This window comes from Ranitomeya variabilis, chromosome 6, assembly GCF_051348905.1.
Source record: "Ranitomeya variabilis isolate aRanVar5 chromosome 6, aRanVar5.hap1, whole genome shotgun sequence".
Taxonomy (NCBI): Eukaryota; Metazoa; Chordata; class Amphibia; order Anura; family Dendrobatidae; genus Ranitomeya; species Ranitomeya variabilis.
In genome coordinates, this window is record NC_135237.1 from 327,228,172 (window position 1) to 327,252,149 (window position 23,978).

A 23,978-nucleotide genomic window follows, 5' to 3' on the forward strand; every position below is an offset into this window, starting at 1 on the left:
TTCCGGTAATAAATGTGGCCATTTAAATCACATGAATCTTGAATCTGACGACCGGCGGCCACAATGCCCCATCCCATCTCCGCCCATTTAGGTGGACCTGAGCTAATCTGGCGCCAACAGTCTCAAAATTTCGGTGCGACTCAGAGTTGTGCCTAAATTTTGCGACTCTGCAAAGCTTTTCTGGCATGAGAGATTTGATGCATTGGTCCCATAGTGTTGCATGCCTTTAAATTAAAAGGGTTAAGTAAAAGCTGATTGGAAATGGGTTTTTTGCTTATTGCACACAAATATCATGCACATACAAGAACAATAGGAGCATGGAATGATAGTTATGTACATTTTTAATTCAGAATTGCAGAATCCTTAACAGATTACAGCAAAATGGTTGAAAACTTACTGAATGTCATTAACGCATAAGAAAAACATTTCGGAGCTGAAATACACATGCAGTGCTAAACGTTACTTATTTTGAAGATTTTGTCCATGGATTTTTATTCTTTGCAAAGAATATGGCAAAAACTGCAGCAAATCATATTCAAAACCCACATATAAGATGTGCAGCTTTGTCTGCAGTTGTGCCTCAAGATCCCAAGTGTGGATGCACCTTAAAAGTAGAGTGAAATAATTGCCAGGGAAATGACTGACTGATTATCAGGTTTAAACTGGGTCAAAAGGCAACTTCAGTTGCGACACGAGATCGAAGCTCAAAAAACATATGAATGGGGTCACATTGCAACCCTGAAGATACTGTGACAAGCAAGTCGCAAAAATGTAAAATTCTGTACTTTTTTTTACAACCTGTCGCGGTTGCAATAGGGGGTAGCGATGCGATGTAGCAGCAACACCTAGCAATCATTGGCAGTGCCACTTGTCACAGTGTAGCAGCAGACTTCTGTTTACTGCACATTTAATAAACAATAAGAACAAGCTGTGAAAGACAGCATTTTACAGAACTTTTTCTTGGTCTTCTGACAGCATCTTTGCAGCCCATTCACACAACTCCGCCGGAATCCTGGATGAAATAAAGAAAACAAAGTTACACACTATAACTTATTAGGCGTATTTTTTTTTCTTAGCAGAGGCAACTGGAGATGTATCCATAGTTTAGAGTTGCATGAATAGAACTGCAGGGAACCAATGTGTTACTGTGGCAGCTAGCAGCTTGCTGAAGGTCCCCTTATCTGCCATATTAGTCCTCCCTCTCAAGCTCAGCTATAGGACAGTGTCAGATGAGCATATAAAAAATCATCAGCGCTTCATCCAGAAAACCATTTTCATCCATTTATGTGCCACCCATGTGTCCATTTTATATGTGGCTGTGAACATTCATTTCTGTACGTTAAAAAAAAATAAAATATAGTATTATCCATTGAAAATCCAAATGGCCATATCCTTTTCTTCTTTATCATCATCTGTTGAGGCCTGCTTATCATCTAAGGTTGTCAGCCAATCCTATCTGCGGATTTGGCTAACTTTAGTCTAATGTGTATGACAGCTGTAAGAGCGGGGCTGCCAAATGCTGAATCACCTAAAATTCACTTATCCTCCTAGCCAGGTATGTTTTTCTCTGAAAAGCTCTTGTATTTCACTTATCCTCCTAGCCAGGTATGTTTTTCTCTGAAAATCTCTTGTATTTCACTTATCCTCCTAGCCAGGTATGTTTTTCTCTGAAACGCTCTTGTATTTCAATCATTTATATTGTTCAGATGAAAAAAATAGACATACTGTACGGTATCTGAAAAATGGTGGAAAAAACTGCTGATTGGTAGCCATGGTTCACAATTTGTATAGGATACATTGGTAAATTAGTCATTTGATCTTCAGAACTAAGGAAATTTCGGTCGCATTTAAGTAGAGTGGTGGTCACATATGAGCACGTCCACCTCAAATTCTGTGGTGCTCACAAACACAGGAACATGGCAAAGGTGGTGCAGAAATTATATCCTTACGAAAGTAGTGTTTATTTTTTGTCACTTGGATCCTGCTTGGGATGATTTAATAAAAATTGGAGAACTTTAGTATTATTAGATGATTTTCTTTTCTACTTTCAAAAGAACAATTTATGTTTTTTTATGTCTGTCTGAAAATCCAGAATGGTAATCTAGCAACAGTTAGAGAGATTGTCTTAAGTTTGGAAGGTATCCGCTATCCACAGGACAGAGGGTAGCTTCCCAATGACCGCTGGGACCCCCACCAATCCTGAGAACCAGGGCTCCGAAGAGGTGGTCGATCAAGTGCAAATCCTCTCCATTCATTCTTAGTAGAAGTGCTGAAGAATAGCTAAACACTGCACTTGGCTATCTCCGGTGGTTCACTGAAAGTGAACTTGACAGCTTTCACATTCCTGACCGACAGACAGCATTTATCAGGCACTGGCTATATGATCTTAGCCAGATAAATCTGACTACAAAACACTGTGGCGTTTCAGAGAAACAGGTTTTAAAATCCGCAGGTCTCTGACTACATGCATATGTAAGCAGAGACCTGTCAGTCCAGGGCAGTGGGTGGGGAGAAGTAGTTGGGACCCGCCTGTCCTATTAGTCTCCGGCGCTGCTCAGTTCCCAATGGCTTTTAAAGTAAAGTATATTTTTCTCTGAAGCACAGCAGTTTCAGAGTCAAACATACCTGGCTGAGATCATACAGCCAGTGCCTGATACATGTTGCCCGTGAATGAAGCAGCATGGATCAGCTGTCAGTTTCACTTTAAGAATGAATGGAGTGGATGTGTGCATGATCGACCACCACTTATTTACATGGAATTGGTGACTGTCTCAAGCCAACAGCAATTGGGAGACAACCCCTTTAACTTTTATTTTATTCCAAAATTTGCATCAACAAAGAAACTGCAAGTAGAATACAAGAAATTGCTGCTTTGGAGAAGCTGCTACTGGTGACCTAATGTGCAGTTGTAAAGAGTTGCTTACTATTAAAAAAGAAAAATTCTTTTGATGGATTTTAGAAAATAAGAATCCCCACTGTACCTCAATATTATTATAGTATGTGTTGTAAAGCTGAAGCTTTTTGTGTACAAGTGTCACAAGCTTATCTTTATCTTGTCGGTTTATTTATTCACGTATAACTCACTGTATAGCTTTTACTTGGGCACAGAGGTCTTCAGAAGGCGACTTGTACTTATACTGAAAGGGTGTACCATCTCGATGGACCTGTGGAAAAAGAAATTAATCACTATCATATTTTACTAATATTTTAACTTATTTATATAAATACATATTTATTAACATTAAAGTTCCTTTTTCAAATGCAGCAATCTGGCCATACACTAAACATTTTAAACCCTGAAAAGGCAATTTAGACCATTTTCTGTGGACCATGGGTGCCATCCATTGTCAAGCAGGTGTGACAGATGCTGGCAGATACTTATTTTCTACTGAAAGACTTGCATACGTCATGCCACGTATCCATGTTATGTAAATAAAAGCTTATAACCTGATGTTAAATTCATCCATTGGTTGTATAAATTATTCTTTTGAAAGCTGAAACCCTCCGAAATGTGGTTTAGGTTATGAAAATAAATTGGCATCAATGCAGAAATATTAATCACTTAATGGACACAGAATGGTCAGATTTTGGAAAGACAAAAATTGTGTCACCCACAGAAAGTAATGTGATATTCAAACAAATAATTAACTTAAATACAAATATATGTTGCATAACATTGGTGAATGAAGTTGTGGTGCTATTAAGAGTCATATTTAATATTTTGTGTGACTTCCATGAGCTTGAAGGACTGCATCCATGCGGTTCAACAATGATTCATACAATTTATTAACAAAGTCATCAGGAATAGCAAAGAATGCAGTCTTACATGCCTCCCAGAGTTCATCTAGATTCTTTGGTTTTGTCTTCCAAGTTCCTTTTTCCTCCTACACCAAACATGCTCAATGATGTTCATGTCTGGTGACTGGGCTGGCCAGCCCTTGAGCACCTTGATCTTTTTTGCCTGGAGGAACTTTGTTGTACAGATGGATGTATGAGATGGAGCACCATCGTGCTGCAGATTTTGACCCCTTTTATGATTTGGAATATAAGAGGTAGCTAATACTTCATGATATTGATATTGCCTTCCACCTTGCAAATGTTTCGCACACCCCCATACTGAATGTAACCCCAGACCATGATCTTTCCACCACCAAATTTAACTGTTTTCTGGGTGTATTTTGGATCCATACGGGCTCCAGTAGGTCTCCTGCAGTATTTGCGGCGGCTGTGGTGTAATTCTACTAAGCATTCATCAGAGAAATCCACCTTCTGCCGCTTTTCCAGCATCTGTTTAGCAGGCTGTGGGACTTTGAAAATGCCACACGTTTTTTTATTTGCATTTTTGTTCAGTGCTTGCTTCTGGGCACTGATTCGACCATGGAGGCCATTTCGAGACAGAATCCTACAAACTGTTCTAGTTGACACAGGGACTTGAGGTGACCAGGCCTGTTGGAGCTCTGCTGCAGTGAAAGAGGGGCTTGCTTTGGATTTTCTAACCAACAAACGTTCCTCCTGAGCAGTTGTCTTGCGAGGTCTGCCGGACCCGGGCTTGTCAAACACATCTCCAGTCTCTTTAAATCATTTTTTTAATTCTTTGTACTTGACGCTGAGACACATTAAAGGTGCCAGCCACCTCTGCAGTGGATCTGGTCTTCGGCCTCTTGATAATCCAGGCTTTGGTCACAGGGTGGATTTTTGGCATGTTACTGATCATTTACTGAGCACAGGTGAGGATGTAAACTAGGATTGAGTGTATTATATGGCCAGGCAACAAAACTTTTGTCTTGCCAAAATCTGACCATTCGGTGTCCATTAACTGATCAATATTTCCGCATTGATGCCAATTTATTTTCTTAACCTAAACCACATTTTGGAGGGTTTCAGCTTTCAAAAGAATAATTTATACAACCAATGGATGAATTTAATGTCAGGTTATAAGCTTTTATTTACATAACATGGATAAGCAACATAACTTCTGTCAGCGAGTGTAGTTGAAAAGGGATTTTCTCTGAATTAAAGATTTTCATCCCATCAATGACAACCGAAACCAGGTAACAGGTCCTGGCAGACATATGAATGGTGAACTGACTCACAGACCAACCACGAAAAATATGTTAAAAAAAGCCAAAAGTATAGCCAAAAGTATATGCACTGGTCGACAAACAATACTTCTGCCATCAATAAATTCTTTTCTTGTACAGGTTTTCAGCTTTGTGTGAATATACAAGGGTGGGTTTACACCACCTGAACTGCGGTGTTAAAGGACTGATTGGCTACTGGTCTGTTGATCGGCTAGAGTTTAAAGGGAATCTGTCACCTACTTTTTCGTATATAAGCTGCGGCCACCGCCATTAGGGGCTTGCCTACAGCATACAGAGGTATCACTGCGTCCGGAACAATCCGATCTATAAGTGTCACACTAGTTAACCCCTTCAGTAAAAAAATATAAAATTATATATATATCAAAATTATAAAGGGAACACTAAAATCCCACATTCTAGATATCACTGAATGAAATATTCCAGTTTTAAATCTTTATTCATTACATAGTGGAATGTGTTGAGAGCAATAAAACCTAAAAATAATCAAACATAAATCACAACTAATATCCCACAAAGGTCTACAGTTAGAATGATGCTCAAAATCAAAGTTGAAAATGAAGTTCCAGGCTGATCCAACTTCAGTGGAAATGCCTCAAGACAAGGAAATAATGCTCAGTAGTGTGTGTGGCCTCCACGTGCCTGTATGATCTCCCTACAATGCCTGGGCATTCTCGTGATGAGGCGGCGGATGGTCTCCTGAGGGATTTTCTCCCAGACCTGGACTAAAGCATCTGCCAACTCTTGGACAGTCTGTGGTGCAGCGTGACGGTGGATGATGTGAGATATGATGTCCCAGATGTGTGCAATCGGATTCAGGTCTGGGGAACAGGCGGGCCAGTCCATAGCTTCAATGCCTTCATCTTGCAGGAACTGCGGACACACTCCAGCCACATGAGGTCTGGCATTGTCCTGCATTAGGAGGAACCCAGGGCCAACTGCAACAGCATATGGTCTCACAAAGGGTCTGAGGATCTCATCTCGGTACCTAATGACAGTCAGGCTACCTCTGGCGAGCACATGGAGGGCTGTGCGGCCCTCCAAAGAAATGCTGAAGGATGTTGCAGACAGCAGATTGCTCTCCACGGTGTCTCCAGACAATCCAATCCTAGTGTTCCGTGGCAAATGCCAAGCATCCTGCACGGTGTTGGGCTGAGAGCACAACCCCCATCTGCGGATGTCGGGCACTCAAGGCATCCTCATGGAGTCGGTTTCTAACAGACACATGCACATTTGTGGTCTGCTGGAGGTCATTTTGCAGGGCACTGGCAGTGAAGTAGTGGTCATGCTGCTGGGTTATTGCCCTCCTACAGCCCCTCCACATCTCCTGGTGTACTGGCCTGTCTCCTGGTAGCGTCTCCAGCGTTTGGACACTACGCTGACAGACACAGCAAACCTTCTTGCCACAGCTCACATTGATGTGCTATCCTGGATGAGCTGCACTACCTGAGCCACTTGTGTGGGTTGTAGAGTCCATCTCATGCTACCACGAGTGTGAAAGCACAACCAACTTTCAAAAGTGACCAAAACATCAGCCAGAAAGCATTGGTACGGAGATGTGGTATGTGGTCCCCACCTGCAGAACCACTCCTTTATTGAGTGTGTCTTGATAATTGCCAATAATTTCCATCTGTTGTCTATTCCATTTGCACAACAGCGTGTGAAATTGATTGTCAAACAGTGTTGCTTCCTAAGTGGACAGTTTGATTTCACAGAAGTTTGATTTACTTGGAGTTATATTCTGTGTGTAAGTGTTCCTGTTATTTTTTTGAGCAGTGTGTGTGTGTGTGTGTGTGTGTTTATTATATATATATATATATATATATATATATATATATATATATATATATACATATACACACACACACACACACACACACACACACATATATACACACACGGGTAGATATATAATCTATCTGGCAGATATATATAGTTGCAAAACCTCACGGCAGATTATAAAATTGTGCTAATATATACATCCCTGGCAGATATAATTATATGTGTGTGTGTGTGTATACTCACCTTTAAGGCTCATACTCACTTGCGTGAAGTAAGGCCGGCACTTGGGAGCGGAGCGTGCAGCTCCATGTATTGCTGTGCAGCCGCACGCTCTGCTCTGGAGTGCCGGCGGCAAAACAAGGTTTTAACCTGCGAGACTCGGCCGTATTTCACGCAAGTTAGTATGAGCCCTTGCACAGAAAACTGTGGAGTTTCCACTTCCTCCTCTTGACATTATATCCTTTCCTTTTAGTAACACCCCTGTGTTTCCTAGAGTAAAAATGCTGCAAAAACTCAGCCAATCTGCAATCATTTTTAGACCTGTGTTTTTGACTGACTTCATTGAAGTCAATGAGTGCAAAAATGCTACAAAAATGGACATGCTGTAGATTTGAATCTGCACTAAATCTGTAAGTCACAAATGAGCAACGTGTGCATGAGACTTCAGGATTCTCATTCACTTTGCCGGCATCAGGAAACCCTTCAGGTTTGTGATAAATCTGTGTAGCAAAAAAGCAAAGTGTGCACACAGCCTAACTCTTCTCCAGTAATGGCTTGCTGCAACAATTCTAGACAATTTTCTGTAAACTAAGGGTACTGTCACACAGTGCCATTTTCATCGCTACTACGGTACGATTCGTGACGTTCTAGCGATATCGTTACGATATCGCAGTGTCTGACACGCAGCAGCGATCAGGGACCCTGCTGAGAATCGTACGTCGTAGCAGATCGTTTGGAACTTTCTTTCGTCGCTGGATCTCCCGCTGTCATCGTTGGATCGGTGTGTGTGACACCGATCCAGCGATGTGTTCGCTTGTAACCAGGGTAAACATCGGGTAACTAAGCGCAGGGCCGCGCTTAGTAACCCAATGTTTACCCTGGTTACCAGCGTAAACGTAAAAAAAACAAACAGTACATACTCACATTCCGGTGTCTGTCCTCCGGCGTCTCAGCTTCTCTGCACTGTGAGCGCCTGCCGGCCGGAAAGCGAGCACAGCGGTGACGTCACCGCTCTGCTTTCCGGCTATGGTGCTTACACAGTGGAGAGAAGCAGAACGCCGGGGGACAGACACCGGAATGTAAGTATGTACTGTTTGTTTTTTTTACGTTTACGCTGGTAACCAGGGTAAACATCGGGTTACTAAGCGCGGCCCTGCGCTTAGTAACCCGATGTTTACCCTGGTTACCCGGGGACTTCGGCATCGCTCCAGCGCCGTGATTGCAAAGTGTGACCGCAGTCTACGACGCTGGAGCGATAATCATACGACGCTGCGACGTCACAGATCGTGCCGTCGTAGCGATGAAAATGGCACTGTGTGACAGTACCCTTAGATGAAAGTTTAATCATTAACACCAGATAGGTAATTGATGAATCCTATGAGCTGTTAGATTAACTAGGTAAAAAACAGCAATGTAGATCATTTAAGATAAAAGTAGATCTTGAAAGATGTCTACAGAGGTGGGAAAACCTTCTTAGACTAGATTTTACGAGAGCATCGAGGGCTGGGTAGATCAATAGTGTTTTTTCTTTGCTAGATGTCTGCAGACACACCAGTTACTATAGATTTGTATACGAAAAACTATTAGTCACCAATAGTGATGAGCGAATATACTCGTTACTCGAGATTTCCCGAGCACGCTCGGGTGTCCTCCGAGTATATTTTAGTGCTCGGAGATTTAGTTTTCAATCGCCTCAGGTGAATGATTTACAGTTATGATCCAGGCTAAGTACATGTGGGGGTTGCCTGGTTGCTAGGGAATTCCCACATGTAATCAAGCAGGCTAGTAGCTGTAAATCATTCAGCTGCGGCGAAAAAAAACAATCTCCGAGCACTAAAAAATACTCGGAGGACACCCGAGCGAGCTCGGGAAATCTCGAGTAACGATTGTATTCGCTCATCACTAGTCACCAACTATAAACACGTTATTGGGGTATACCTGTAGCGCCTCATAAGTTATTGGGGCTGGTTTACTAATCATACGTTTTAAAAAGTGAAGACAAGACTGTCTTAAAATATGGCAAACGTGTCAGTGGTTGATGTGGTTTTATGGATAGTGTAAACTGAAGTCCTCCATACACATTAGACGGATTCGGTCAACAGTCTATTGTGTATGGGGATCCCAACTCATCATATCAGGGAAGAGCAGGATCTGACATGTCCGATTTCAGACTGCCAATCAGGGCTGTGGAGTCAGTAAGTCAAACCTCCAACTCATTAATTTCTCTGACTCCAACTCCCCTGTACTGTCTCACTACTGATCATGTACATAAAGTGCAGCAAAGATTCATCTCAACTAAAAGCCCAGATCCTTAGATCAGGAACAGAACAGACATTTATAGGACATTTCATAACTTTCCCAAATTCTTATGAAACAATATTCAGCACATCCTGAATTGCACTATTGTACCCAATTTAATATATATTTTGTGAGTCGGTCCATTTTATACCGACTCCAACTCCACAGCCCTGCGGCCAATCCTTTTGCTTTTCAGAGATAAGCTGCTGCCAAGGATTTCTGAAAGAGGCTATAGAGAACACTGCTTATGGGAGAGTTGGTAAGATAGCAGCCGGCTGATTGATTTAAGGTGTATGGAGGGACTTTAGACTAAACAGATGCGCCAGATATATTATTTGGCTAACTTTGCTCTTATAAGTTATGCCAAAATCTTGATTTTTTTCTATATTCACGATCTTTATTAAAAAAAAAACAAAATTAGTAATCTTGCTATTTTTACACGAGCCACTAGGACATTTTTAAGTTCGTTCTTCCTGTACTTTCAGGAGTTTGTAAGTAGATCGCGCCTGCGCACAGCACCAGATTCCCAGCCCCACAGTGTGAATACATCATAACACACTGCGGGACGGGATCTGGGGCCTTCGCTGTGCGCAGGCGCGATCTACTTACATCACTTATTGTAAGTTCCAGGGCAGAGTGCATGATGCATGTCCGATAAATAACTGCAGAGCGCAGGCACGGGTGATGGCACAAGACAGAGAGGAGGCGGCGCCCGGTGGGATGATGGACAACTGCGAGGTGCTTGAGTCAGGGAGAAATCATACCTCCCTGACTCAATAGAGGTATGGCGCGAAATTTATAAAAGTGATTATTTCAGCTTTCCTAGGGATAATCAACATAAGAGCCACCTTCACAGAGTGCAGCCTTAGAGCTGCTGAAGGTGGCTTTTACCTTAATAGGCCCTGGGGGGGTGACAGGTTCCCTTTAAAGTGCGGGTAGGATCCAGCACTAATTAAAACAGCCTCAGGCTTAAGGAAGGGGTGTTCAGTCAAAAACAGAGGCAGACACCTAGCAAGTTTTGGTCCTGCCAGAAAAATGTCACCTTGTCATGGCTGATGGGCACACATGAATGTACCTTAATTTTAGAAGTATAGTAGTTAATATAGCAGTAATGCAGTATAAGTTTCTTATATTCAATGTTTGTATATATCTTAGCGTATACAGAGTATATTAACCCCTTAGTGACAGGGCCAATTTGCAGCTTAATGACCGGGCCAATTTTTACAATTCTGACCTCTGCCACTTTATGAGGTTATAACTCTGGAACGCTTTAACGGATCCCGCTAATTCTGAGACTTTTTTCTTGACATATTGTACTTTATGTTAGTGGTAACATTTCTTCGATATTACACGCGTTTATTTATGAAAAAATGGAAATATGGCGAAAATTTTGCTATTTTCAAACATTGGAATTTTTATGCCCTTAAATCAGAGAGATGTCACACAAAATAGTTAATAAATAACATTTCCCACATGTCTACTTTACATCAGCAAAATTTTGGAAACAAATTTTTTTTTGTTAGGAAGTTATAAGGGTTAAAAGCTGACCAGCGATTTCTCATTTTTACAACAAAATTTACAAAACCATTTTTTTTTTAGGGACCATATAACATTTAAAGTCACTTTGAGGGGTCTATATGGCAGAAAATACCCAAAAGTGACACCATTCTAAAAACTACACCCCTCAAGGTGCTCAAAACCACATTCAAGAAGTTTATTAACCCTTGACGTGCTTCACAGCAAATGAAACAATGTGGAAGGAAAGAATGAACATTTAACTTTTTTTTACAAACATTTTACTTCAGAACCAATTTTTTCTTATTTTCACAAGTATAAAAAGAGAAAATGAACCACAAAATGTGTTGTGCTATTTCTCCTGAATACGTCAGTACCCCGTATGTGGGGGTAAACCACTGTTTGGGTGCACAGCAGAGCTTGGAAGAGAAGGGATGCTGTTTGACTATATCAATGGCCTTCAATGCAGAATTGGCTAGAATTGAGATCGGACACCATGTCGCATTTGGAGAGCCCCTGATGTGCCTAAACAGTAGAAACCCCCCACAAGTGACACCATTTTGGAAACTAGACCCCTTAGGGAGCTTTCCTAGATGTGTGGTGAGCACTTTGAACCCCCAAGTGCTTCACAGAAGTGAATAACAGAGCTGTGAAAATAAAAAATCATTTTTTCCACAAAAATGACCCCCAAATTTTTACTTTCACAAGGGTAACAGGAGAAATTGGACCCCAAAACTTATTATGCAATTTGTCCTGAGTACACGGATACCCCATATGCGTGTGTGGGGGGGGCTGACCACTGTTTGAGCGCATGGCAGAGCTTGGAAGGGAAGGAGCGCCATTTTGGAGTGCAGACTTTGATAGAATGATCTGCGGGCATCATGTTGCCTTTGCAGAGCCCCTGATGTGCCTAAACAGTAGAAACACCCCACAAGTAACCCCATTTTGGAAACTAGATCCCACCAAGGAGCTTATCTAAATGTGTGGTGAGCACTATGAACCCCTTAACCATAACCCTAATCCCAATACACCCTTAACCCTAATCCCAACCCTAACCATAACCCTAAGCTCAAACTTAACCCTAATCCCAAACCTAGGGACAACGGAGGTACCGAGGGGGAGAAATTGGGAGCTCTAGTTCTCTCTGCTCTGATGTGCGATCACATCAGAGGAGAGAGAAATTAAATGGCACATCGGACTTTTTTTTTTGCGGCTGCCGTTACACAGTAATGGTGATTGCAAAACAGGGATCGGTAAAAACCGACCCGAATCATGTTCTTTGGGGTCTTGGCTACCCACGGCAGCCGAGACGCCGAGATCTGCCGGGCGCTGGCTGGCAGTTCCGGCGGTCACGCTGCGCATGTGCCCGCAATTTTTTTCCCGAGAGAAGATGGTGGCGCCCATGGGGGAAAGCACGAGGGCCGAGGAGCACCGGGAGGTAGCAGGGAGGGATTGGGGACCCTATTTCTCTGCCCTCTGATGTGCGATCACATCGGAGGACAAAGAAATTAAAAGACAAATCGCGTTTTTTTTTTGCGATCGCCGGTATACGGTTAATTACTGTCGATCAAGGGGGCGCTATACACTTTTTCCACAGCGCCATTAATTAACAGCACTGTGGTTTAAGTACCCTTAACTACCGCCGTTAAAAGGCATACCGGCAGTCGTTAAGGGGCTAAAGTGAACCTGTCAGCAGGATTTTGCTATCTAAACCACAGACATTGTCAGGTTTGCGCTGATTAAAATGATACCTGGAGAAGAAATCAATCTTGTCTAATCAGTTTTATGCAAAGTTCACACTAGGTGTTTTTACAGCGTTTTTTAATGCAAAGTTTCAGCTGCTTTTTACAGTACCAGCAGAGTCTATGAGATTTCAGAAATCTCATGCACACACCTTGTTTTTTTGTCAACAGGATTTTGTGCTTTGCATGTTTTTTTTGCACAAATGGAGCATTTCACTTTTTCCCACATTTTTGGTATCTTTTTTCAGCGTTTTTCATTCATTGAAATGAATGGGTGGTGAAAAAACACAGGTATCAGGTTTTGCTGCATTTTTTTCTGCCAAAACCCAGAGAGATTAGCAAAATTAGAATTATTTCTTCTAGAAAAATGGATGACTGAGAAACAATCTAATAACCATGTAAAATCATATAAGGGGACAATACAAATACAGCGTCGGCTGGATGGCAGTTATGTGATAACCCCAACGGTATCCCCTGATGAGAGTGAGGTGTGTGGAACTTTGGTGGTTATTGCGCTAGATTTGTTACCCACACCTAGTATTTGGAGTGGTATATGACGGAAGTTATACAAGTATTAAGGTACTCATTGTGCAATATTTCCATTAGCGACCAGGAATTTATATATATGCAGTAATTGGTTTCTAATATGGATCCATAGCGCAATCCACGTATGTTGTATGTTTGTCTGTGTTATGCACCTTGCACTTTTTTGTGACTATTGGTTTTAGAGCATTTAGTAAAAGTTATATTTTAATCCTTTACGCCTATACATACAATTATTGGGATTACACCACAAGCTAAATCTATGGACGTTTTTCCAGAAACGGCAGATTTGCCGGATTCGACGAAAACCGGATGAAACGCAAGGTCATCCGGCGCAATCTGGCACGAATACAAGGCTATGGGGAAAAAAAAGCAAAAACCTGATGTGTGAAAGTAGCCTTAGGAACCATCATAAGTGGGAACACCTTGTGAGGGTGGGATGGCCTTTACACTTTGTAAATCAAAATATTCTCATCTAAGTACCCTACGTTATCTACATGTACTATTACTAAGTCCTTACTGCAGGGTATTTGCCCATTTGTTTTTATCCTAGGTTATGTTTATAAATGGCCAGTGTGAATGTGCACATACACATTTCACTTATACCAACATGTGTTCCAGCTCATTCCTTTGGTTTTGCTTTATTAATTTCGTCCAGACCTGCAAAAGCAGTTCATTTCACAAACTGGAAACAGTCAACAACCTTTCCATCCCTGCAAATCACTGGAACAAACTTTTTGCAGGCAATAGTTTTATGAAGAACCATGAAACCTCCAGGCCTCTTATAAATGAAAAAAAGGTCTGAGTGTCAGTACTGGCTGCATAGACTCATTGACAGCTGCAAGTGAGCATGGGATGATATCATTACCGATGCCCACTGCTACTCATATTTCTGCTTAGATTGAACAGTTTGCGTTTTTCCTCTTCCAAGGGGGACAAGCATGTGACCACTTCAGCCAATTGCAAAGCATAGCCATGAACAACGAGTCATTGCAGTGTCCAGTGATTGGCTGCAGCGATCACATGCTTGTATGACCAGAAGAGGATGTATGGGATCCATATCACATTTGCAAAGTCTTTAAGACTATGGCCAAATATGAGAAATTGAATGCATATCATTGTGAATATGTAGCTATAGCAACAATTAGTAGAAACATTCCTCACCAATTTTGTCCTTCCTATTTCCATGGCAGAGACTGGGTTTTTCTCTTTGACCTGGAAAGAAGATGACGATCCATGCATTGCATTAGATGGTGCTTCCTGTACGAGATCTTTATTTGATGCAAGCCCATTCGTAGAATCTTTAGATACATGGATTGTTGGATTGGCCACAAAGAGTAAACGGGGTTTATGTGCTTTTATTCTCTTACTGCTAAGTTTATCGTATCGTGTATTACGTGATTTAACATGTTGTTCAGACTTCTTGTTATTTTGCTTGATATCTCCATCAGGGCTTGCTGCCTCTTTTTTTCCTATCTGGTGTCTGACTTCAGTGAACTTAACACCATCCTCATTATCAGACACTGTGTCACTTTCGTCACAAGACAGCACAGTAGTAGTCACACAATCTGGCTTTTCTATACGTGAATGATCCTGTCGTGCCAAGTCTGACCGTGTGCTCTCAGGATCCCCAGAAGTATGCTTCCTCTTTGAGGGTCTCCGTGTGCCCGGGGAACAGCTTTTCCCTCTGTTGCTCTCATTACATAGGAATGAGCGGTCTCTTTTAGAGGCAGAGCTGCTTTTATTTTCTGACATAGACTTAATTGGACTTATCTGAACTTCACTGCCTGTTGACAAACTTCTCTGTAGTGAATCTTTGAATGAGTCTTGAGTAAGTGGTATTAAGTTGAGAGAGACAGCACTAGAGTGTACACTTCCTCCTTGTTTGCAGTTAGGGCTTGCATTATTGTTGGCACTGTCAGTCTGAGGTCTACTTGTACTGGGCTGTTCTGGGTTGGAAGAATGTTCGGAAAACATCAAGGGAGAAATCCCACTCTTGCCATCAGAGGATTCACCAATGGATACATCTGCATGAGGTGTGAATATATCGGGAGTGCTACTGTCCGGGTCTGATCCAGCATCATTTTCCCTGCTCTTCTGAGAAACAGAAGATGAACACTTTGGCTGGGAATCTAAAAAAGCAAATACAAAAGTTACTGCTAGTAAAAGCATGTATTGACACATTATATATGGACACAAGAATAAAAAATAGTAATGTTTGCTATACTTAAAGGGAACCTGTCACCACGTTTTTGGAAGATGGGATAAAAATAGCGTTAAATAGGGGCAGAGGTGGGCGTTACATTAGTGTGTGTGTTATGCGTTTATTACCCACCTAAGTTGCCGAAATAACTTTGCAAAGTCTCCGTTTTCGCCTGTCAATCAGGCTGGTCAGGTCGCATGGGCGTTGTCTTCCCCCAGATTTGGCGTAGTTTTCCGTTGGTGGCGTAGTGGTGTGCGCATGCCCAAAGTCCGGAATCCTCTTCCAGGGGATTTAAAATAGCGCGGTGTTCGTTATTGCATTGGTGATCGGTGGGCGCGGCCATCTTCCTTTGGCCGCGCGTGCGCAGAAGCGGCGCTCTGCTGGCCGCGGCTTCAGGAAAATGGCCGCCGCGATATCCATCTGCGCACGCGCGGCATCCCGCGGCCATTTTCCTGAAGCCGCGGCCAGCAGAGCGCCGCTTCTGCGCACGCGCGGCCAAAGGAAGATGGCCGCGCCCACCGATCACCAATGCAATAACGAACACCGCGCTATTTTAAATCCCCTGGAAGAGGATTCCGGACTTTGGGCATGCGCACACCACTACGCCACCAACGGAAAACTACGCCAAATCTGGGTGAAGACACCACGCCCATGTGACCTGACCAGCCTGATTGACAGGCGAAAACGGAGACTTTGCAAAGTTATTTCGGCAACTTAGGTGGGTAATAAACGCATAACACACACACTAATGTAACGCCCACCTCTGCCCCTATTTAACGCTATTTTTATCCCATCTTCCAAAAACGTGGTGACAGGTTCCCTTTAAGACATTTATTGCAATGGGAGTGATAGGCAGGGTAAGGGTAAGACGGACAACAGCAAATTTTATTAAGAGAAGATCCTTAGATAGAAGTAATATGCTACATACACAGCTTGTTATTGTTAAAAAAAAAAAAAAAAAGGGTTTTGTTTTTTTTTCTTTTTGGAAATATAAATAAAAATCTATTGAAACAAAAAAGTAATATGTTCCATTGTACTGTTCGGATAGAAGATCATTCTTAGGCTTCCAATAGATATACAGTCATGGCAAAAAGTGTTGCCACCCTTGAAATTATTCCAGAAAATGAACTATTTATTTTAGTAAATTATTGCAATTACATGTTTTGTTATACACCTATTTCCTTTGCGTGTAGTGGAGCAACACAAAAAAATTTGAAAAAAAGGCAAATTGGACATAACTTCACACAAAACTCCAAAAATGGGAAGAACAAAATTGTTCACACATTCCAAAATTGTGGGTAAACAACTTTGTTTAAAGCGTGTGATGCTTGTTCAAACGCACCTGTGTCAAGTAACAGGTGTGGGCAATATGAAAATCACACCTGAACAGATAGAACGGGGAGAAAGTGACTCAATCATTGCTGTGTGTCTGTGCGTGCCACACTAGGCATGGAGAACAGAAAGAGAAGACAACTGTGAAGATTTAAGAACCAAAATTGTTGAACAATATCAACAAAGTTACAAGTCCACCTCCAGAGATCTTGATGTTACTTGGTCCATGGTGCGCAACATAATCAAGAAGTTTACAACCATGGCAGAGTAGCTAATCTCCCTGGACGTGGATGGCAGAGAAGCATTGAAAGGTTGCAACGCAGGATAGTCTGGATGGTGGATAACCATCCCTAATCAAGTTCCAAAGAAATTCAAGCGGTCCTGCAGGCTCAGGGTGTATCTGTCGACATTTGAATGAAATGCCATGGCAGGAAACACAGGAGGACCCAACTGCAGTTTGCCAAAATAAACGGGAGTAAATCAAAATCCTTCTAGGAAAGCATCTTATGGACAGATGAGACCAAGATAGAGCTTTATGGTAAAGAACATCATTCTACTTTTTACCAAAAAAGGAATGAGGAAAAGCACACAGTACCTACAGTCAAATATTGTGGAGATTTTGGGGTTGTTTTGCTCCCTCTGGCACTGGGTGTCTTGACAGTGTTAATCTTCAAATTTCACGATGCCTTTATCAAAGTATTTTGGGTCACAATGTAGTGCCCAATGTCAGAAATCTGTGTTTGCATCCTAGGTCATGGCTCTTCCAGCAGTACAGTGACACCAAACATACTTGAAGAAGCACCCATAAAGTGATGAGTGGTCCAAAGTTCCAGTTTAGAAGTGTGAGAAGCTTGTTGATCGTTATAGGACGTAATTGATTGCAGTTATTCATTCCAAAGGGTGTGCAACCAAATATCAAGTTGAGGGTGCCAACAATATTGACTGGTGCATTTTTGGGGTTGTGTGTGTGATTATGTCCAATTTGCTTTTTTTTCTCAGTTTTTTTTGTGTTGTTCCAATATACAAGGAGGATAAACGTGTGTAACAAAACTTGTGTAATTGCAATAAATTTTCATTTTCTGGAACAATTTCAAGGGAGCCAACACTTTTGGTCATGACTTATGTAGTAATAGGGTTGTTTTTTTCATAAACTAAAAAAAAAAAAATCTCTTTAGATTTTTCCTAAAAAAAATTTGCACCTTTCTAGAATTCATGCACCACCTTATTCACTGGATGATTTAGGCCTCTTTCACATTTCCGTCTTTCAGCTCACGTCACAATCCGTCGATTTTTGAGAATGCAGGATCCTGCAAAAAAATTTGCAGGATCCTGCATTTTCTCATAGACTTGTATTAGCGACGGATGGCCATCCGTTTCATCCGTCGTGCACTGGATCCTGCGTAAAAAAACGGTCCGTCGGGCAGAGAAAGTGTTCAGAGGAACATTTTTTCTGCACGTCGGAAAATCAGTCGCTGACTGTGAAAAGCAGGAATTCAGCGACGGGTCCCGTCTTTTCAAACTGAGCATGCGTGGAAGAATTTCGCTCTCTTTTTACTATTGATGCTGCCTATGCAGCATCAATCGTAACAAGATATAATATAAAAAACAACAAAAAAAAAAATACCCCACAATATTCTCACCTACCGGCATTCCCGCGCAGTGTCACAGATGCTCCCGGCAACTAGCGTTACATCCTAGTAATACATTGCAAAATCTTATGAGAAGTTGCGGTCTCGACAACAGTATCACGGACCTGCCTGTTGTGTTCCTTGGTCTTCATGATGCTTTCTGTGCTTTAATCAGAACCCTGAGACTATCACAGACCAGGTGCATTAATACAGAGACTTGATTACACACTGGTGGATTATATTTATCATCATTAGGCATTTAGGACAACATTGGATCATTCAGAGTTCCACAATGAACTTCTGGAGTGAGTTTGCTACACTGAAAGTAAGGGGGCCGAATAACATTGCACACCCCACTTTTCAGTTTTTGAATTTCCACAAAAATTTAAAATAACCAATAAATTTCGTTCCACTTCACAATTGTGTTCCACTTGTTGATTCTTCACCAAAAATTTACATTGGTATTTTTATGTTTGAAGCATGATATGTGGGAAAAGGTTGAAAAGTTCCAGGGGGCCGAATACTTTCGCAAGGCACTGTAATATGCCTACACACTAAGATTTGAGAATTATGAGTACTAGTTTTAGGCACCCCTAGGGTATGTACAAACAACATTTTGTTTTTAAAGCAAAATATGCTGGTAATGTTTTTCCTGAAGTTTCTATGTTGTTTTTGTGGTATTTTAATCTTAATGTATTGATAAACTACTGAATGACTTCAAATAGAAGCAGCCTGGGGAATGGTCAGGTTACTTATTTGGACCGCTTCACAGTTTTTGAAGCCTCGAGTGGTTAAAAAAAAAACCTCAAAAAGACTCCTAAATGCTTCTGACCCAGGCTCCTAAAGCGCTAACTGTAAAGAGTGCCACTTAGTTCAGAAAGGTTTTTTGTACTCATCGTAAAATCTCTCTTGGAGCCTTCATTCGGGGACACAGGTAACCATGCATGTATGCTGCGGTCCCTAGGAGGCTGACACTAGTCAAAAAAAGTTAGCTCCTCCTCAGCAGGGTACACCCACCTACTAGCATAAAGCTTGTCAGTTAGTGAAAAAGCATTAGGAGACGCAACAACAAAAGACCTATACATAGGCCCAACAGAGGCATAAAAAAGGGGGGTGCTGTGTCCCCCCAATGAAGGCTTCAAAAAAGATTTTATGGCGAGTACCAAAAATCCTTTTTCTTTATCGCTTTATTGGAGGACACAGGTAACCATGGGACGTCCTAAAGCAGTCCCCACGGGAGGGAAAAGAATATCTTGCTCAAATCAGGCCAGGCAACTGCTGCTTGCAGCATCTTTCAATCTAGGCCAGCATCAGCCGAGGCATTGGTATGTACCCTGTAGAATCTTGCAAATGCATGAAGGGATGATCAGATAGCGGCCTTGCAAATCCGGTTTGCAGAAGCCTGGTGGCAAACGGTCCAGAAGTCCCCACCGAACGGGTGGCGTGGGCCCTCACTCCCAGAGGGGTTGGTGTATCCCTAAAGCAATAAGCCTAAGTACAGCCAAGCGGATCCAGCTGGCAATAGTAGACTTGAAAGCAGGGAGTACTTTACGGTGACCCTCAGGAATGACAAGGCATCTGAACGTCTGATGGATGCTGTCATTGAGTGGCAGAGATGTAATGCTCTGACTTGGTCCAGCTTGTGAAGAGACCTTTCCAGGGGATAGACAGGAGATGAGCAGAATGACGACAGAACAATATCCTCGTTAATATGGAACAGGGAGACTAAATTAAAAAGGAATTGGTTGAACAACCACTTTGTCCTGGTGGAGGACGAGAAAGGGGGAACGGCAAGAGAGCTTTTAATTCTGAGACCTATCTGATGGAAGTGATTGCAACCAAAAAGGCAACCTTCCAGGAGAGAAGGGAAGATGCGATGTCCTGAATGGGTTCCCTGAAGAAAACTTAAAACAAGGCTATGGTCCAACAACTCGACGGGGGAGGATATTGTGGCACTAGGTGGGCTACTCCCTGAAGTAAGGTCTTGACCTGGGGACGAGAGATCAAATTCCACTGAAACAGAACCGAGAGAGCTGAGACCTGACCCTTGAAGGTACTACGAGACAAACCGGACTCTAGCCATGATTGTAAGAATGTCAGGATGGATGAAAGGGAAAAAGACATGGGAGTTGTGTGGCTGTCTTCACACCAGCGATGAAAGGCCTTCCAGGTCCGATGATAAATGCGTGAAGACAAGGGTTTCCTCGTCCTGATCATGGTCTGTATGACCTCGGATGAGAAGCCTGGATCCCTCAGGACTGTGGCTTCAATACCCATGCCATTAAATTGAGAGACCAAGAAGAATTCTTGTGGAAGAGATAACCCTGAGAGAGTACGTCTGGTCGGTCTGGGAGTTTCCAGGGTACATCTGCGAGTAGGTTGACTAACTCTGCATACCAGGTTCTTCTGTGCCAGTCTGGGTCCACTAGGACAACTGCTAACTTTTTTTTTGGGCCTAGAGTCAGCATCCTAACGATGGCAGCAAACACCCATGTTTACCTTACCAAACTTTCTCCTCTCCAATCCATCTTGAATGCTGCAGCCAGAGTTATATTTCTGTCCAGCCGCTTCACTGATGCCTCCATCTTGTGCCAGTCATTACACTGGCTACCCATTCGCTACAGGGTCCAGTATAAACTCATCTCTCTCACCCACAAAGCTCTCCACAGTTCTGCATCACCTTATATCTCCTCTCTCATCTCTGTCTATCGCCCTACACGTGCCCTCCGTTCTACAAACGACCTAAGACTAGCATCCCCCATAATCCGAACCTCACACCTCCGTCTCCAAGACTTCTCTCGTGCTGCGCCAGCTCTCTGGAATGCACTTCCCCAGACGATCAGACTGATACCTAGCCCCGACCTATTCAAGCGAGCTTTAAAAACCCATCTATTCAAACAAGCCTACCACACCAACTACTCAGTAAACTAACTTTGCCCTGTTCCCTCCTTCCAAATATTACTCTGAATCTGCACCCTACTATTCATCTGTCTCCACACCCTCCATGCACACGATAACTGCACTTGATACTTGACTATTGCACTTAAACACACGGGCTGATGACCGGATCATGCAGCTTTGTATGAAAATCCCTATGTATTATAATTGCCAGACCTGAAATAACAAGCACTTTTCACCTATTGTGTCCCCCCCTTTTCCTTGTAGATTGTAAGCTTGCGAGCAGGGACCTCACTCCTAATGTCACTGTTTAAATTGTCTTAACCTGTATTGAATTTATTGTTTGTACATGTCCCCGCTTAATTGTAAAGTGCTGCGGAATATGTTGGCGCTATATAAATAAAAATTATTATTATTATTATTATTATTATTATACCTGTGTCCCCCTTAATGAAGCAATAAAAATTACATATCCGGGAATCAGTGCTGTTTTGCCAGTGCAGCAAGACAATTATTTCCTTGTAGTGTTTCAGCTACAAATAATGACATTGCTGTCCCCTAATTAGTGTCATATCTGCCATATTTTATTGTACGGTGCTTACCACTAATATATATCTCAATTAATAAAAACACTATGGTTTCTTCTGGACTTTTATTTCATTAAGGGATTTTCTCACACTATCATACCTCACCAGAACTCGTAGCAATGCTGACGCAGAGGGACTGGAGCTTGTTCCAGGGATTTTGAGATTGACTGATTGGCTCTTCTTCATAAAATTCCTCATAAGGTGTAGATGGCGCTGTACTGTATGGTTGTGCTAGAATAATGTGATCAACGACGGAAGAACAGAAATTAGCTGACAAAACTTAAAAAGGGCACACATTGCAAATTTAGAGACAAGTCTTGAGTTTTGGTTGGTAAAGGTATTGAAGCGCTGAAACCCTCACCTATCTTAAAGTGCCCGTGAGCACTGAGAACAGTAGACTGATACTGAAAAAATACCATTTTCCCAAAATAAAAAATTATTATGCACTGCACATGTTTGGCTACCTGCAAGTTTACTAGTTACTTAGATACAGAAAAATAAATAAATTCTGTTTATAACTATGCCGATCCCAAAGTGAATAAAAGGATCCCAGGGGTTTGGTATTCTGCACGGTGTTTTTTTAAAAGCACAAGACAAACAAATCTCTACTGCACAAGCAAAAAGTATATATGAAAAGCCCTGTGCATTAGTCCCATATCACTATTCAACACCAAATCATACCTAAATACGTAAAATGACTTGTAAATCTGGAACACACTATATGGCACATACTTAAAGGGAATCTGTCACCTTATTTTTCAGATATAAGTTGCGGCCACCGCCACTAGGGGCTTATCTACAGCATTCTGTAATGCTGCAGATAAGCCCCCGATGTAACCTGAAAGATAAGAAAAACAAGTTAGATTATATTCACCCAGGGATGGTCCGATGGGCGTCGCAGGTCCGGGTCCGGCGCCTCCCATCTTCATGTGATGCCGTCCTCTTCCTTGCTTCTGTTGCGGCTCCTGTGCAGGTGTAATTCTCTGCCCTGTTGAGGGCAGAGCAAAGTACTGCAGTGCGCAGGTGTCGGGAAAGATCAGAGAGGCCCGGCACCTGCGCACTGCAGTACTTTACGGCTGCTTTCACACTAGCGTCAGTACGGGCCCGTCGCAGTGCGTTGGCCCGACGTACCGACGCATGCTGTGAAAGAAATGCCCGACGTGGGCAGCGTAAGCAGTATTACGACGCTTCTGCTGCCCCATTGCAAGGTCCGGGGAGGAGGGGGCGGAGTTACATGTAACTTTTTTTGTGGCGGCGGTCCGCCAAAACACGACGCAACCGTCGCACGACGATTGCGACGTGTGGCACTGCGTCGCTAATAAAAGTCTATGGAGAAAAAACGCATCCTGCGGGCAACTTTGCAGGATGCGTTTTTTCTCCACAACGACGCATTGCGACGTGCAGTGCCCGATGCTAGTGTGAAAGGAGCCTACTCTGCCCTCAACAGGGCAAATCAGTACGTCTGCGCCAGAGCCGCGACAGAAGCAGGGAAGAGGACGTCATCGTATGAAGATGGGAGGCGCCGGACCCGGACCTGCGACGCCCATCGGACCCAGACCGCCCCTGGGTGAGTATAATCGAACTTGTTTTTCTTATCTTTCAGGTTACATTGGGGGCTTATCTACAGCATTATAGAATGCTGTAGATAAGCCCCTAATAACGGTCGCCGCAGCTTATATCCGAAAAATGAAGTGACAGATTCCCTTTAAATGGAAACACCATTGAAAATTCACGTTTCCCAATATTTACTACCATATTTCTAAATGGCCAATAAACTGTAAAGGTCCAGGCGGTCTGCATTATACTCTGCAGTGACGTTCTAAAACGTCACTGCATAGTATAGAAGTTACAGAAGATTGTACAGCTGTGGAAGTGGGAAGCTGTCTGTCAGACACAGCCAGGCTCCCCATACAGAAGGCAGAGACTTTTTTACCATTTCTGCCTTCTCCATTGCTGTATACACAGTGCTGAATAAGTGATATGTATACAGTAATTAGGTAGCACTGACGACGCTTTCTACTCCTAACACAGCGGTCTTGTGATCGCTAGATGAAGGTATGGAGTCCTAGAAAAAACAGTCAGTTCTGCAGCCAGGAGACTGAATGGAGGCTATTATACCAGCAGCAGTTACA

General features: G+C 42.5%; 1 protein-coding gene across 6 annotated transcripts in view; it reads right to left on the reverse strand.

Annotated features, from left to right (window-relative positions):
• Positions 1-324: 324 nt before the first annotated feature.
• The window catches only part of ACD (ACD shelterin complex subunit and telomerase recruitment factor), a 61,500-nt gene continuing 37,846 nt past the window's right edge, over positions 325-23,978 (reverse strand). For 5 of the 6 annotated variants that reach the window (XM_077269793.1, XM_077269794.1, XM_077269798.1 and 2 more), the window contains 4 exons: positions 21,952-22,077; positions 14,363-15,330; positions 3,085-3,164; positions 325-1,012 (listed from right to left, as the gene is read on the reverse strand). In XM_077269793.1, the coding sequence (XP_077125908.1) occupies positions 946-1,012; positions 3,085-3,164; positions 14,363-15,330; positions 21,952-22,077 (1,241 nt within the window). In that variant the 3' untranslated portion in view covers positions 325-945. The remainder of the gene's footprint in view (positions 1,013-3,084; positions 3,165-14,362; positions 15,331-21,951; positions 22,078-23,978) is intronic. The other variant, XM_077269795.1, reaches the window with a different exon arrangement.